This window comes from Cutaneotrichosporon cavernicola (genome assembly GCF_030864355.1).
Source record: "Cutaneotrichosporon cavernicola HIS019 DNA, chromosome: 2".
NCBI lineage: Eukaryota > Fungi > Basidiomycota > Tremellomycetes > Trichosporonales > Trichosporonaceae > Cutaneotrichosporon > Cutaneotrichosporon cavernicola.
Window position 1 is genome coordinate 2,067,046 of NC_083394.1, and position 16,028 is coordinate 2,083,073.

Genomic DNA, 16,028 nt, shown 5'->3' on the forward strand with positions numbered 1-16,028 from the left:
TCGGACCCGCTGGTGCTCCACCAGCCTCCCGTGACGCCATTCGTGCCATTCGGGTCAGCTGATGAGTTGATCACGAGCGCAAGAGAGCGCTCATTAACGTTATGTACTATGACTCCATGCCAACATCAGGGTTAGTGTGGATCTGGCAACCAAGATGGGTCATTTAGATCATCCTCAATTGCGTCTCAAGTGCGTTTGACAGAGCTCATGGTCTGTTGCATTTGCTGGCACATGACATCAAAGAATATTGCATCCTCTGTGCGCTTGATGCGGATCACAAGGTACGCTTCGTTACGGTCACGTGACCCCATCTCTGATCAGGACTCAAGATGACTTGCGAAATCATTCAAGACGTTGCGCTGCAGAAAGCCTGTTCACAGGCGACCGACGAGACGCGCTGGGTCTCCGCCTCCTCATCGCGGGGCTGTTTGTTGACGTCCATCATGCCGGCAATGCCAGAGGCTTGGCCGGGATGGAGCCGGGATGGAGCCGGGATGGAGCCGGGAAGGAGCTGCGGATCTCAAGGCCGGCACAACCAGGACAAAGAGGACAGTCACGTACGAGTGGTGAGCGTTGGGTGATATCTTTGCCTGGCAACGAATAGGCGCGTTAAGACTATCGTCTAGTACAATGACACCAACGGCGACATGAAGAATCGGGCCGGAGTGTCGGGCCGAGACGGTCGGGTTACGCCGTCAAAACATCCCCGTTCGGCCCATTAACTATCCCGCTCAACTGGACCATTGCCATTCATATCCTACTTTAGTGCCAACCATCAAAGACATGCTAATCTCTGTCCCATGAACCAGCACGTCGGCCAACGTGCTCCCCCCTTTTCAGCCGCCTCTCCATAACCCCAACGCACATCCCATCCACCATGACCAAGTTCACTGTCCATCCAGGCGAACACGAGGACGTGACTCCGTGGCGTGGCGCGCTCCCACCGCGGGCGTACGCCCCATCCAACGCCGCACACAAGAGCTTGAATGGTGATTGGAAGTTTGCGTTGGAGCCCACGGCGGCGCGCAGTCCCGCTACAGCAGAGTTCCAGAAACCCCTCTTCGCAGACGGAGACTGGGACACCATCCCCGTCCCCAGCACCTGGGTGCTCCAGGACGGCAAATACGGTCTGCCGGCGTACCAGAATATCCGGTATCCGTTCCCGATCGACCCACCGTACGTGCCCACGGAGAACCCCACGGGCTTGTACCGCCTCGAGTTCGACCTGCCTTTGGACTGGCCGAAAAATGGCAAGGTGAGCCGATACAGACCTAGCCGCTGATATTAGACGATTCTCCGCTTTGACGGCATCGAGTCGTGGGCCAAGGTGTGGCTTAATGGCACCGAGTTGGGAACAACATCGGGATCACGCTTGCCTACCGAGTTTGACGCGCCTGTGCACGCACACAACATCCTCGCGGTACAGGTGCACCAGTGGAGCGCAGCGTCGTACGTCGAGGACCAGGACCAGTGGTGGCTGCCTGGCATCTTCCGCGACGTCACCCTCATCCACCGCCCACCCAAGGCGGTTCAAGACTACTTTGTCCATGCCGACTATGACACGGACGGATCCGGCAAGCTTATGGTTGAATGCACGCCACGTGGGACTGTGCGGGTTCCAGAGCTCAATATCGACATTGGAACTGGCGAGTCGCTTCACATTCCCAAGATTGAGCCTTGGTCCGCTGAGATTCCTCGCCTGTACGAGGCGGAACTGGACACTGGAGTCGACGGCGAGGTGGTCCCCTTCAAAATCGGATTCAGGAGCGTCACGATTGAGGATGCACAGCTCAAGGTCAATGGGCAGCGTATCCTGTTCCGCGGCGTCAACCGACACGAGTTCCATCCTGAGACGGGACGGACGCTCGACCTCGAGACGATGAGGCAGGACATTGTGCTGATGAAGACGCACAACATCAACGCCGTGCGCTGCTCGCACTACCCGCCACACCCAGCCTTTCTCGGTCTGTGCGACGAGTATGGACTGTGGGTGATTGACGAGGGCGACTTTGAGACCCACGGCTTCGAGAACGTCGAGTGGAAAGGCAGCCCAGCTGTCGAGGACATGTGGACAGAGAACCTGGTGAACCGCACAGAGCGCATGTTTGAGCGAGACAAGAACCACCCGTCGGTGGTTATCTGGTCGCTTGGCAACGAGGCAGGGTTTGGACCCAACATTGGCCGCATGGCTGAGGCCATTCGCAAGCGCGACTCGCGACCAATCCACTACGAACGCGACCTGATCGGACAGTACGTCGACATCTTCTCGCGGATGTACGCGAGCCAGGAGCTTTGCGAGAAGATTGGCAAGGGCGAAGAGAAGGCCGAGGATGAGATCGAGACGGGCCGTATGCTGTTCTCGGAAGAACAGCTCAACGACAAGGTTCTGGATGCCAAGCGCCTCGCCATGCCCTTTATTCAGTGCGAGTATGCTCATGCCATGGGGAACGGCCCCGGTGGGCTCAGCGAGTACCAGGATGTATTCCACAAGTATCCCCGTACGCAAGGCGGGTTTATCTGGGAATGGATCGACCACGGCATCCTACAGCGCACCAAGGACGGTCGCGAGTACTATGCGTACGGCGGCGACTTTGGTGAGGAGATCCACGACGCCAATTTCGTATGCGACGGTCTGCTGTTTCCCGACCGCAAGCCGTCGCCGGGCCTGATCGAGTTCAAGAAGGTCATTGAGCCGGTCGAGATTACGGGCAAAGACGGCGAGGTGTCCGTCCTGAACCGGCATGACTTTGCCGACACATCTGCACTCGAGTTCACGTGGCGCCTCGAGAGCGACGGCCAGCTCGTGGAGGAGGGCACGTTCGATATCGCGCCCATCAAGGCCGGCGAGACGAGCTCGGTTGCCCTCCCGGCTCTCAAAGCTGGAGGCGAGGCTATGTACACTGTCTCGGCGCGGCTCAAGGAAGACACTGCCTGGGCGAGGGCCGGACACGAGATTGCGTGGGGCCAGATCCCCCTCGGTGCCAAGCCACCAATTACTGTCGTGGAGGCGACGGCCACACCCAAAGTGCAGGACGGTACAATCGTGCTTGGGCCAGCACGCCTTCGCCTCGTGGACGGACAACTGACGCAGCTCGGTACGCAGAATGTGACGTGTCTCAACCTGGACATCTGGCGGGCGCCAACTGACAACGACGTGTGTTACGAGAAACACTGGCGTGCGGCGGGATACGACCGAATGAAACACCGCACAGACACCGTCGAAGTGACATCCCGTTCCGTGATCGTGACAACACGCGTCGCAGCTGCCGACACAGGTCGCGCCCTTGTCACCGTCTACACCTACACTTCTGACGGGGAGACCTTACACGTGAGCGTGGACGTGGTACCTCAGGGCGAGTTCTCGGCTCCTCTCCCCCGCCTCGGCCTCCTCCTGGGCCTGTCCGACCTCGACACCGTGAGATGGTTCGGCCTCGGACCCGGCGAAGCGTACCCCGACTCATACCGTGCGCAGCGCCTCGGCATATTCGAGAGCTCCATTGACGAGTGGCAGACACCATATGTCTACCCGCAAGAGAATGGGAACCGGGGCGGTGTACGCCGCGCCACAGTGTCTGGTGCGAGGGGCGGAGTGACCATCGCCGGCGAGTTCAACCTCGGCGTCAAGCGATGGACAAGTGGCCAACTCGCGGCTGCTAGACATACGGTCGACCTCGTGCCGGGCGACAATGTGTGGATCAACATTGACCACGCACAGAACGGCCTGGGTACCGCGGCATGTGGGCCGCGACCCCAGGATCGGTTCCTGCTCGTCGCTGAGAAGACGGGATTTGCCATCGCCCTCACTCCTACGAACAGGTGATGCAGATACCCGCCAAAAGCAGATAGATATGCCAAGTATTAGCGCCATGACACCGTGCAATGTATCGTATAGCGTATAAGGCGACCGAGATTGCCGCTCTCTACCGAGTGGGATTAACATGTGGGCACAGGGTTGATCAGCTGATCTGCTGATCATGTTGCCAAGTTGCCGAGATGCCGGCCCACATCAACAACGCACTACACCTCATCGCTGCAAACAACTCTCCCGCCCCTCTCGTCCTCCCAAGCAAGCCAGGTACAACCGCATCTGTCGGACCTGGGCGCTTGCAGCGATGGGGCTCCCAGTACTGTTCCCAGGCGACAGGAGACAGGAGACACAGCCGCTCGTACCCGACGCCGGCGCGGGTTATGGAGCTGTACAACTAGCGGTACGTCTTTGTTCCAGCCAACGGTTCTTAAGACCGGGCACAGTATCATCAGCCCAACCTCCCCCAATCTTCCCCCTCACACCCCCCCACCCCATCATGCCCAACTCTGACTCGGACAAGGCGTCGATTAAGCATGTTGAGACCCTCAACCCCGACGAGACACCCCATGTCGACACGGACGGAGTCGATCGCCACCTCGCTGTAAAGTACCCCGAGTCCCTGGTGGGCCTGAGCGAGGCCGAGCTCGACGCCGTGGACCGGCGCGCAACGCGCAAGATCGACATCCTCCTCATGCCGGCTCTCATGGCACTGTATGTGCTTAACTACCTGGTACGATAATAGTAGCCAACTACTTTCTTCTTCTAACAGTAGGACCGGCAGAACGTTTCCACGGCCAAGATCGGCGGCCTCACCGACGACCTAAACATGACCCAGAGCCAGTTCGCAACATGCGTTGCGGTCCTGTTTGCCGGATACAGTGAGTCGCGCCTGATATGCCGCTCATAAAGTTTCACTGCAGATCCCCTCAAACATGATGGTGGGACGAGTGGCCAAGCCCAGTGTGTATATCTGCTGTTGGTGTGCCATGTGGGGTACTGTGTCGGCGTGTACTGGCGCTGTGCAGAGTTTTGCCGGGTTGGTGGTATGTCGCCTCATGTTGGGGTTCACCGAGGCGGCATTCTTCCCCGGTGCTGTGTATCTCCTCTCGCTGTTTTATACCCGGAAACAGCTGGCATTGCGCACTGCAATCTTGTACTCTGGGTCACAGATTGGGAACGCGTTCGGTGGGCTCTTTGCCCTCGCGTGTCTTCAGCTCGATGGGGCGCACGGGCTACAGGGATGGCGCTGGCTCTTCATCATCGAGGGTGTGATGACCGTTGGGTTTGCCATCATCTTTGCTCTGTATATGCCCAACAAACCCGCTACAATGCGCTGGCTGGATCGCCAGGAACGCGACCAGGTGCTGTTCCGCCTCGAGATGGACAAGGGGACCCAGGACGGAACCAAGGAAATGACCACGCGCCGCGCGTTCAAGCTATCCCTCACCGACGTGAGTTGCCTTTTATCCACTTACGCTAACTCCAGCCGGCAGTTTACCTCCTCGGCCTCACTCTGTGGTGCTGCTGGGTCGCGGCTGCCGTCACCAACTTCTTCCCCATGTGAGTTGTTTTATGGGAAACGGACAGCTGATATCAGTGTGGTCAACTCGCTCGGATTCAGCCGCACAGTCACGTTGTCCATCACCGCCCCACCATATATCCTGTGCATCGTGTGCCTGGTCATTGTAGGCTGGAGCTCGGACAAGCGACGCGACCGCACCTGGCACACGGTCTGTGCGATGAGCGTCACCATCGTCGCCAACATCATCGCGCTCGCGACCACAAACGTCGCCGCCCGCTACTTTGCCATGATGCTTATGCCGGGCTCGTTCTACAGCGCAACCATCGTCCTGTTGTCGTGGATCAGCACATCCGTCGTTGGACCAGACATCAAGCGAGCCATCGCAATCGCGATGATCAACAGTTTCGCCAACAGCGCCAACATCTGGACCAGTGAGATGTTGCCCGGGCCGGCTGACACCAGGCTACCTCTACAAGGCGCTGCGGTATATCCTCGCATTCAGTGTCAACCTCGCTGCCAGTGTGCTCGTCATCCTCCTCACATTCCTGACGCGGTGGTATCTCCGCCGCCAAAATGCGCGGCTCGATCGCGGCGAGGACCTCGGTCCGAACGGCCCGACGCAAGTCCAGATCGAGGCCAAGTACCGGTTCACGCTGTAGCTGTTCCATAAGCCAAGACGAGTCGGTCGCATGCAAGGAGGTGCCACCACGTGCTCGAAGATTAACAGTTGGATGTCCGTGCCTGTGACTGATACTGGACAATTTGAGAAATGTGGCCGGCAAAGCTCGGCTCAGGCCATTTGCTGATTAAAGCACTGAAGCAGGGAACAGGTCGAGTCAAAAGCTGGCATGTTGACATGCCGAAATCTTCAGAGCCCTCCTGATGCAGCTACATATCGCCCCCGCCGTGGATCAGTCTCCACACCACCATGTCGCAGACAAAAACATACACATACACACAGAGCATAGAGCTCGAGCGCGTCCGCCCAGCCTACGCGGGCGGACGCGACAAGCAGCGTAACAGCGACCCCGACCTGTTTGGGGGACGCGACAAGCAGCGCAACAGCGATCCAGACCTGTTTGGCGGCCGCGGTGAACCGACCGTCGGTGCCAGCCTGCCGCAAACACCGGGAATCTCGCAGGAGGACCTCGCACTGCACAACCTCGACGCAGTGTTGGGAGACGGGGATGGCGGGGAACGCGTCACGCCAGTCCTTCACCCGCCCGACAAGGGGCGACATGCGTGGCAGTTCCTAGCCGCAGCCACACTCGTCGAGACCTGGGTCTGGGGCTTGCCTGTATGGAGATTGGGAAGAGTACGAGCTGACAACAGTACACGGTCGGTGTCTTGCATGCGTATTGGCACACCCACATGTTCCCAGAGGACGAGAGTACACTCACTCTCGCAGCCACACTCCAGACCGGTTTGATGTTTATGAGCACGGCACTGCTAGGCCCGTGGGTACTTGGCCGAAGGGAACGAACTGACGTCAGGCTGTTCACGACGTTCCCGCGCCAGCGGCGGTTGATCCAGGCTGTCGGGCTGCTCGTTGCGTCCGCTTCCATCATCGCAGCCGGCTTTGTGACCAAGGCGTCCCACCTCGTCGCAACCATCGGGTGCCTCTACCCTTTCGCAGGCGGTATGTCACCTCCTCGCCCTACCGCTCGGGCTGACTTTAGCACTTTACCTCCCCTGCGCGACGATCATGTACGAGTGGTTCATCGAGCGGCGTGGGTTGGCTTCGGGCATCCTCTTCGCAGGCACTGGTGTTGGCGGTACAATCTTCCCCCTTGTGGTGAGCGGCCTCCTCAACCGCTTCGGATACCGGGCTGCAATGGTGTCGCTCGGCCTCGCATTCTTCATCATGAACGCCATTGCACTCATGTTTATTAAGCGCCGTGTGCCGCTCCCAGCCCGAGGGGCAACGCATGCCCTCCCGCGCCCCAGTTTTGAGTGGGGCGTACTCAAGACGAGCGCGTTCTGGGTCGGCATGGCCGCACTTCTCCTCACAAGTCTCGGGAACTTTAACCCCACCCTCTGGATTCCCAGTGAGCCTCTACAGAAATTGAAGGTTGAGACTGACGCCAGCCTTCGCCGAGACGGTCGGAGCAAAGAGGCCCGACGGCACCGCCCTCGTGGCCATCATGAATGCCGTGTCGGTGCCCTCCAACATCCTCATGGGGTGGATCTCGGACCGCGCCCCAGGTCGTGTAACAATCTTGGGCAATTGCTTACTTGCTTCGCTCTCCGTCTTTATTCTCTGGGGCCTTGGCACGAGCTCGGGCGTCCTCGTCGCATTTAGCGTCTTGTGGGGATTTAGCGCACTGAGTTTTGTCTCGCTCTGGTCCAAGCTGATCACGCGGACATGCAGTGAGTTCTTCCGAGTAAACACATCTGACACGCAGAGGACCGTGGCCCACATATGAACACATACATTTTCTCGCTGTATGCCGTTTTGCGCGGCGTGGGTAACCTCACATCCGGCCCGATCTCTACCAAACTCCTTCGCACGGGTGTGTTCCGCGGCGCAGCTGGTGCGTACGGCAACACAAACTTTGGCGCCGTGCTAGTGTACACTGGAGTGACAATCATGTGTGGCGGATTTGTCGGAATCTTCTTCCCCAGTTAAACATTCCGGCAAACAGGAGGCCCATGCAGATCAACCCCTCTGCGTTGGATTCACCCAATAGAATAGAATAGATGTATCTCCCGGAGTTGTTGAGCCGCGGAAATCTACTGCAGCTAGAGGCGAGGGCGCCCTTACCGAACCGACGCTAAAGATATCACCAACCCTGTTCGCCGCCGCCGCGTATTGCTTCCCCCATTCCATGGCGTCCTCGTTGTCAAACGGTGTACTGCCACTTCGTATGAACTGTGTCTGGTCAACGGCTAGTGTCGAGTTGGATCCTGTGACAGAGGGTGTATCGCGTCTCGAGTTGGATACTGTGACAGAGGGTATATCGCGTTTCAGCGTTCGATCTGCTCTACTGGCCCTCACTCTCACTCTCACTCGCCCTCACCGACGAGTATCGGGTGCTGACGGTCGTTTGCTCGTCTACCACGCGCCCGAAGCTGCCCGACCTCGCCTACCCATCTCGCCCGCCGCCACATCTCGCCCGCCTCCCCATCTCGCCCGCCTCCCCATCTCGCCCGCCTCCCCTTCTCGCCCGCCTCCCATCTCACCCGCCTCAGCCGCCTGATGCCCCAGATAAGACTGAAACCATGCACACTCATTGGGCGGCCCCACCCAGAGGGCCCCAGCACCATTGCGCCACTCCACACATTAACAGCGGAGCGATTTCCGAGTACATTCTGTCCCAGATTCCGGGGAACATTCGCCACTTGTAACAGCCATATTCGCTGGCCGCGGAGATGTTTCTGGATGTTTTTCCGGCCGACTCGCCTTGGCAGACCCCGAGTCGCCGGCGGAATGGAGGATAGCTGGCGAATGAGAGGCCGAGTCAGAAGCGTGTTGGCGAAGCTAGCGCCAGGGAACGCCACTGACCCAGGTATCATGGACAGCTGATTCTTGGCTTGGCTTTGGGTATCCGAAGCCGAAACGCGCCGGCCGATGTGCGCAATTTTTTAGACAGGTTGTAGGAATCGTTTCTCAACCCCCGGTCTGAGTGGGACTTTAAACATTATACATTTGATGCAGCTCCGCTCGCTCTACAACTAGCTCTTCTGCATACCTGCGTACCTGCGTACCTACGTACCCGCGTACAGCAAAGATTTCACGTCAGCAAAGAGTCGGAAAAATGAGGCATGTAGATGCAACGGTACCTGAGATGAAATCAGGGTCTTCTAATCTCGCCCTGAAACTTCGGAACATCCGACAGTGAACGATTTCTCGTCATCCAACTTACTCTTGTCGTCTTTCGACTCGGTCTCCATCCACCCTCCTCATTTCTCCTCGACAGGGGCTGGTGGCGCAGGATGTAGTTAGGACCGGCGCGGCCCTTGGCCCCACGGGCGAGCGCTGTTCTCCGCCGCAGACTTGCAGACTTTTTAAAAGGCTGACTCGGGCGACATTGAAGAGGCCCCTCTTCTCCGCGGAAAGTCACAAAGTAACTAACCATGGGCTACCACAAGAACGAGAAGGACGTGCGCGACGTCGACTCTGCCGAGGACAACGACTACGATGTCGAGGTGCTGGGCTCGAAGCGCGGTGTCGTCACCGACGAGGTGTTTGGAGCCATCACCGACAACGGGCCCAACTACCGCTCGGTAAGATCTTTCGTGGGGCTCGCTGACATTAGGTCGGATGGCTCGGCACCGCCGTGCTCATGATGAAGACGCAGATGGGTCTGGGTGTGCTTTCTATGCCCGCCGTCTTTGACACGCTCGGGATGATTCCCGGTGTCCTCTGCCTCATCGCTATCGCCGCCATCACTACCTGGTCCGACTACATTGTCGGCAGGTGGAAGCTCGCCCACCCGGACACGTACGATATTGCCGACGTCATGATGCGTATCTTTGGCCGCTTCGGCTACGAGGTCATGAACGTTGCATACACTCTCTTTTGGATCGCCGTGAGCGGCTCGGCCATGCTTGGTCTTTCGACGGCTCTTAACGCCGTTAGCTCGCACGGCGCGTGCACTGCCGTCTTTGTGGCTGTCGCTGCCATCATCGCAATGGGTCTGGCATCCATCCGCACTCTCGGCAGGATCTCTTGGCTCGCATGGATCGGCGTCACCTCGATCGTCGTCTCCATCCTCGTCCTTACCGTCTCCGTCGGCGTCCAGGACCGCCCCTCGGCTGCGCCCAAGGAGGGCCTCTGGGAGCCCGAGATCAAGCTCTTCGGTAACCCCAGCTTCACGTCGGCCATCTCTGCTATTGGTACCCTCGTGTTCTCGTACGCCGGTACTCCGGCGTTCTTCTCCATTGTTTCCGAGATGCGCGACCCCCGTCACTACACTCGTTCCCTTGTTACCTGCCAGACTATCATTACTTGCGTGTATCTCGCCATCGGTATTGTCGTCTACTACTTCTGCGGCGCATTCGTCGCCTCGCCCGCCCTCGGCTCGGCAGGCACCCTCATGAAGAAGGTATGCTACGGCCTCGCCATCCCCGGCCTCGTGTCGACCGTTTGCCTCGTCACCCACCTCCCCGCCAAGCAGATCTTTGTCCGCATCCTCCGCGGCTCTGACCACCTCACCTCAAACAGCATCGTCCACTGGGCCACCTGGATCGGCTGCGTCGCCGCATGCACCATCATCGCATACATCATCGCCTCGGCTGTCCCCGTCTTCGGCGGCCTCGTCTCCCTCGTCGGCGCCCTCCTCGGCACACTCATGTGCTTCCAGCCAATGGGCTTCATGTGGCTCTACCTCCACCGCGAGGACGAGCGCACCACCAAGTGGTACCTCGGCGTTGCGTGGAGCACTTTTGTCATTGTCGCTGGTATGTTCCTCATGGTGTCGGGCACCTACGGTTCGATCGTCGACATCAAGGACTCGTACGCCAAGTACGGCGGCACTGCCGCCTGGACTTGCGCCGACAACTCGGGCTCGGTCTAAGCTGGCAATCTGAGGGTGTAAGTTGGGGTAGTTTGGATTAGTAACCGAGTATAGTTATGAGGCAGGTCTGGTTGGAGGTATGCATTGTCTCTTTGTTCTTGAGGCTGGATTGTCTCTTCTCTTCTCGAGGCTACATTGTCTCTTCTGTTCTCGAGGCGAGATCCAGAAAATCTGGCAGCTTAGTCAGGAAGGGCCTTCATCAACGAGATACCGAACATCTCGGCCACCAAGACCAGGTCCCATCTCACGACGCAGTCTTTGCTCTGGCCCGCGGATGCCTCTGATTATGTGCCGGGGAGTTTGGGGTCATTGGTACCCCCTAGCTGTTCCGCTGCATCACTGCCACTGTCTCTGAAGACGAAGGGAGCTGAACGCGTCAAGTCATAAGCTCCGAAGGTCCTAGTTGGAAGAATGCCGGTTCGGCCTTGACCGTTCACCGGGTGGTTGACTGCCGGTTGAGGTGACGTTTAACCGGACGGACGTGGTGGGCTACCATCCCTCTACTCATACTTTATACCTCTGTCATTACTATCCACACACTCTTCATCGTTCATTTCCCAGATCCGTCCACACTTGACACTTTACAGTGAGTAGCCTCCTCTTCGCGAGGCAGCAACCCCGACTGACGCCAAGCTCTCCCTCTTAACCCAAACCGACACCACCACAATGCCCAAGGACGCCGCCCCCGAGGTCATGCCCGAGCTGGGCGTTGACGCCCTCTTCAACCTCCGCGGCAAGGTCGCTCTCGTGACTGGCGGCGCGACCGGCATCGGCAAGATGATTGCTGCCACCTACGTCCGTAACGGTGCCAAGGTGTACATTGCGTCGCGCAAGCTCGCCGACCTCGAGCGTGTTGCTGCACAGCTCTCGCAGCTCGGCAAGGACTCTGGTGGCCAGTGCCTCCCAATCCAGGCTGACGTCGGCACCAAGGCCGGGTGCGACACCCTCGCTGCCGAGATCAAGAAGCGCGAGCAGCGCCTCGACATTCTCGTCAACAACTCTGGCTTGACTTGGGGCGCCCCCATGGCAGACTTCCCAGAGGCCAGCGGATGGGACAAGGTGTTTGCCCTCAACGTCAAGTCTCAGTTCTACCTAACTGTCGGTGTACTCGACCTCCTCAAGAGCGGAAAGGACAACCTCAACCCTGCGAGTGTCATTAACATTGCCTCGACCGCCGCCATCTCACCCCAAGCTGAGGGATCCCTCTCCGCAAAGGGCCACGGCACGTACTCGTACCAGCCGTCCAAGGCTGCGTCGCTGCACCTCACCCGCGTCCTCGCGTCCTCGCTCGCCAGGGACCACGTCATTGTCAACGCTATCTGCCCAGGCGTCTTCCCAAGCCGTATGACCGCGTTCGGCCTGGAGAACAACCGCGACGTCCTTGAGAGCGGCCAGCCGACGGGCCGTGTCGGCACGCCCGAGGACATTGGTGGCCTCGCTCTGTACTTTGCGTCGCGCGCAGGCGCGCACTGCACCGGCACCGGTATCGTCATTGACGGCGGTGCCAGCATCGCCTTCTCCGCCAAGCTCTAAGATGTGTTGTCGATTTAGTAGTATCAGGCCTCGGTATGTAAAAGTGCAACGCCTCAGTATGTAAAAGCAGTCGTCCGCTAACGGCGACGCGTGCAACGCTGTCTACCTTGCCCGTGCGAGATTTCCGCTCTCGAATTTCAAGATGCCCACCCAGCCGCCACGGTCCCTTCATGTAAACTCTGTTTTCGGTCCGTCCCCGAATGGCATATCGTTTTACTTTATAGCCATACATCACCCCAAGGGTTCACCCATGTGATTCAGGCGTCCCAGTGGAGCGGGCTGGGCCGGTTCCGGTCCAGGTTCAGGTTTTGTTCGAAACCTGGGGTTGGCGATGGTATGCTATACGTCCGCCTTTGTCGGGCCGTAACCTTGCTCTTCTACGATCCGCAACATGCCCCGTGGACGCCAAAGCCACCGCTGACGCCATGAGGCTTTACTCTAGACAGTAGCAGTAGCCTCGCACCTCCTTCTCACTCTCACTCTGTCTCTGTCGTGTCCATCGCCTGCCCGACATGGCAGACAACGCACTCAAGCTCTCCAACGACCAATACTCGACCCTCCTCCAGGCCTTCGGCTACCCCGCTGCCGGCTGCTTCTTCACCAACTTTACCAAGGAAGCCGCTGTGAAGTGTCGTTCAGTGAACGGCAGTCCGGGCCTCGCACCTAACAAATCGGCAAACGCCCAGATCTGGTTCTGCCGCCTGTCGTCGAACGCGACGGCCGCAGACACAGATATCCTCGTGGCCAAACTCCCAGCCTCATCCCACCGCTGCTTTACCGCTAGTGGAGGACGACGCGCCGCGGCACTATACCTCCTCCCCCTCCTTGCTGCTTTGCTACCAGTTTTGCTCGTCTGAGTCTGTGAGTCAAAGTGATAAGTGAGTATTGACCGCAGCCCTGCATCTAGTTCCTCCCGCCCCGCTCCCGCTTTCCGTAACCAATGCCAAGCACAAAAGTAGACTTTGGGTCACGCGTCTATAATCGTCCTCTATCCCTACCCCACCCACATCACAATATCACACGGCTCTGTACTACCCTGTTACCATGTACATAACTTTCTGGAGTTGAATACTATACTCTGCAGAACTGTAGATGACGTTCAGGATGACGCCACCTCCTTCGGTAGATCTACCACCCTGTCTGCTGGACATTTGGCGGTGCTTGCCGCTCAACATGTTCTGGATCCAGCCCTCTGTTGCCAACTGTTGGATGTGAGGCTCACAGCACAGAGACACAGACATGCCCCAGCTCACGATCCCTGACCCGCCAAGATCCTGACAAACGTCAGACTTGTTCGACATCCAACTCTTGAATCAGCAGCTGCAATTCATTCAACAGGCCATTGCGCATGTCACAGGTGTGCATCTCTCTTGTCGACGTGGAAGTGTTATCTCGATCTCGGACGACGCGAGGTTCCGAGGTTGCGGCTGAGGCTTCGGATCCCATTTCGGTTGGAGGACGTCACTGCGGTATGCAAGATGGAAATAATAACATTAACCCACAAGGTTGTCACCCGCCCAACAGACGCTCCACGTACCGCTGTACTCTGGTGGACGAACCATGCCTAGTGCGGATTGCTGCCACGTCGACAATGGAGCAGAGAGGTGATGTAGTGGCTGAAGTGAACAGATAAAAGCCAGTCTGCTCAACGAATCAGCCTCAAGCGCAGCAACATGATCGCTAAAGAACCAAACCACACTAACGTCTCGAAGATCGAGGAGGTCGAGGTCGATCCCGCACCGACCAACGTCCTCGCTCCCCTCCCCGCGCGGAAGAAGGGCATACTCCTCTTCTGTTTCGTATGTCTCCTCCTGCAACGCTAACCCAGTGCCTCGCCGTCTTCATGGATGTGGCAGGCACCAGTGCGGCGTTTATCATGACCGCGCCCATCGCCGCCGACCTCGGCCTCGATATCGGTAACAGTATCTGGATCGTGTACGCTTACGGGATCCCGTTCGCCGCGCTCCTCCTCTTCGCCGGCCGCGTGGCCGATCTCTACTCCCCCAGCCTGGTATTTGCATCCGGGTTCCTTGGGTGTGGGGTTCTTAACCTCGTCATCTCATTTATGACTAACAAATACGCGTTCCTTATCCTTCGTGCCATCAGTGCAGTTTTTGCCGTTTTCACCCTCCCGTCCAGCGTGAATATGATCGGTAAGCAGCCACAAGTCAAGACTGAGATAAAGTGCAAATGTATCAGGATAGGAAGGAACAGGCGGGCGCCCTGGTGTATTTCTCGCTGGCAGGGGCGCTGGCCAACACCGTCGCCTTCGTCATAGCGGGCGGATTCCTCGTCGCTTCGTGGCGCTGGTATTTTCGATGGTGGGTTTCTCCAATTTTATGATTTATGCTGAGATAGTGTGGCGATGATAATCATCCCCTTATCGGTGTTGAGTTTTTGGATGCTCCCACGTGTCCAGCCTGTTGTGCGGTCCATGCGAGGCGTCGATAAATGGAAACGAATGGACGTGCTAGGCGCCGACCTCCTCCTGGCCCTCCTCGTGCTTTTCATGTTGTCATGGACCCAAGTCGAGGGTCAAGGATGGAACAACCCGCTCTTCATTGCGCCACTGGTCATATCCCTCGTTCTCCTCCCCCTCTTCCTCCTATGGGAGAACAAGCTACCAGTTGGCTTCTCCCTCCTCCCACACGGCATGTGGCGGTTCCCCAACATGGCCCCGCTCGTCATCTCAGCCCTCACCATATTCCTCTGTACGTCCAATCCGTCCATGCTGACAGAAGGGTACGCGCCCTACCAACTCCGCATGGCGACGTACTTCCAAGTCGTGCTACACGACTCGGCCATCATCACCGGCGTCAAGATCCTTCCTATGGGCGTGACGGCCTGTATCGTCGGGGGGGTTGCTCAGCACGCCTCAGTCCTGCATAATCCTCGATACTCCGTACCTATTTCCAGTATACTCTGTTTCGGCTCAGGCCTCCTCCTGGCGTTCTCGGGCGGAGGCCACGGAAAAGATTACTGGCGCTGTAAGATTTCGCCAGATCCAAAACTGATCTAGATATCTTTCCAAGCCAGATCATTGGCACAATGGGCGCAATGGTCATCTACGTCATCATGAAGTATACCCACAAAAAACCCATCTGACGCCAGCACAGTCCTGATCCAGACGTTTCCCCAGGACTTTGCCGGAGTCGCTGGCAGTTTCGTCCAGGTCCTCTTCCAGATCGGGGCGGCGATTGGGAATGCCGCCCAGGCTGGGTTCTTGGGCGCGCATACTGATTCTGCCAAGCAGGGAGAGGCGCTGGCCGACTGGACGACGTCGCGAAACAGTTTCTTCTTCACGTCGGCTGTGATCGGCGCTTCGGGGGTGGCTTTCGCCCTGCTATTCCGACACGACCTCATGCCCAAGGCTGGGCTCGAGGACCAGACTGTCGCTGCTGAGGCTGAGCGTGAGGGCGCGCGCGATGCCGAGGCCCGGCAAGTTCACGCTGTCCCGACTATTAACTGAGAAATGCTAGCTCAGCTCATGTATCCATGAGAGGTTATGGTGGCTGCCAGCCTGGTGTGTCAGTTCGGCGTTCGTTATTGGGCGTGGTAGCGACCGGTCGATACACGATTAGTTGGTAGGGGAGACGCAGCCTGTACGTAAGGGGATAGCCTGTGGCGAAACATCAGTTGTGTCGCA

At 58.2% G+C, this 16,028-nt stretch overlaps 7 protein-coding genes across 7 annotated transcripts; all 7 read left to right on the forward strand.

Moving 5' to 3' along the window:
- Window positions 1-877: 877 nt before the first annotated feature.
- Window positions 878-3,820, forward strand: LAC4 (uncharacterized protein; the record flags this gene model as incomplete). The annotated part of the gene is made up of 2 exons (XM_060597855.1): window positions 878-1,255; window positions 1,289-3,820. The coding sequence occupies 2 exons, from the start codon at window positions 878-880 to the stop codon at window positions 3,818-3,820; spliced, it is 2,910 nt and encodes a 969-aa protein (XP_060454707.1).
- A 292-nt stretch (window positions 3,821-4,112) lies between these two features.
- On the forward strand, window positions 4,113-5,989 carry CcaverHIS019_0208040 (uncharacterized protein; the record flags this gene model as incomplete). The annotated part of the gene is made up of 7 exons (XM_060597857.1): window positions 4,113-4,208; window positions 4,329-4,538; window positions 4,581-4,686; window positions 4,718-5,259; window positions 5,295-5,368; window positions 5,406-5,761; window positions 5,793-5,989. The coding sequence occupies 7 exons, from the start codon at window positions 4,113-4,115 to the stop codon at window positions 5,987-5,989; spliced, it is 1,581 nt and encodes a 526-aa protein (XP_060454708.1).
- Window positions 5,990-6,258: 269 nt separating this feature from the next.
- Window positions 6,259-7,959, forward strand: CcaverHIS019_0208050 (uncharacterized protein; the record flags this gene model as incomplete). The annotated part of the gene is made up of 6 exons (XM_060597858.1): window positions 6,259-6,627; window positions 6,663-6,787; window positions 6,824-6,969; window positions 7,010-7,378; window positions 7,419-7,700; window positions 7,736-7,959. 6 exons carry the CDS (start codon window positions 6,259-6,261, stop codon window positions 7,957-7,959), a joined length of 1,515 nt encoding a protein of 504 aa, XP_060454709.1.
- Window positions 7,960-9,407: 1,448 nt separating this feature from the next.
- On the forward strand, window positions 9,408-10,849 carry CcaverHIS019_0208060 (uncharacterized protein; the record flags this gene model as incomplete). Its single annotated transcript, XM_060597859.1, has 2 exons — window positions 9,408-9,557; window positions 9,590-10,849. The coding sequence occupies 2 exons, from the start codon at window positions 9,408-9,410 to the stop codon at window positions 10,847-10,849; spliced, it is 1,410 nt and encodes a 469-aa protein (XP_060454710.1).
- Window positions 10,850-11,515: 666 nt separating this feature from the next.
- CcaverHIS019_0208070 (uncharacterized protein) lies at window positions 11,516-12,382 on the forward strand (the record flags this gene model as incomplete). The annotated part of the gene is made up of 1 exon (XM_060597860.1): window positions 11,516-12,382. One exon carries the CDS (start codon window positions 11,516-11,518, stop codon window positions 12,380-12,382), a length of 867 nt encoding a protein of 288 aa, XP_060454711.1.
- A 512-nt stretch (window positions 12,383-12,894) lies between these two features.
- On the forward strand, window positions 12,895-13,239 carry CcaverHIS019_0208080 (uncharacterized protein; the record flags this gene model as incomplete). The annotated part of the gene is made up of 1 exon (XM_060597861.1): window positions 12,895-13,239. The coding sequence occupies one exon, from the start codon at window positions 12,895-12,897 to the stop codon at window positions 13,237-13,239; it is 345 nt and encodes a 114-aa protein (XP_060454712.1).
- An 816-nt stretch (window positions 13,240-14,055) lies between these two features.
- Window positions 14,056-15,851, forward strand: CcaverHIS019_0208090 (uncharacterized protein; the record flags this gene model as incomplete). The annotated part of the gene is made up of 6 exons (XM_060597862.1): window positions 14,056-14,181; window positions 14,211-14,535; window positions 14,857-15,093; window positions 15,124-15,369; window positions 15,402-15,462; window positions 15,494-15,851. The coding sequence occupies 6 exons, from the start codon at window positions 14,056-14,058 to the stop codon at window positions 15,849-15,851; spliced, it is 1,353 nt and encodes a 450-aa protein (XP_060454713.1).
- Between the last annotated feature and the right edge of the window lie 177 nt (window positions 15,852-16,028).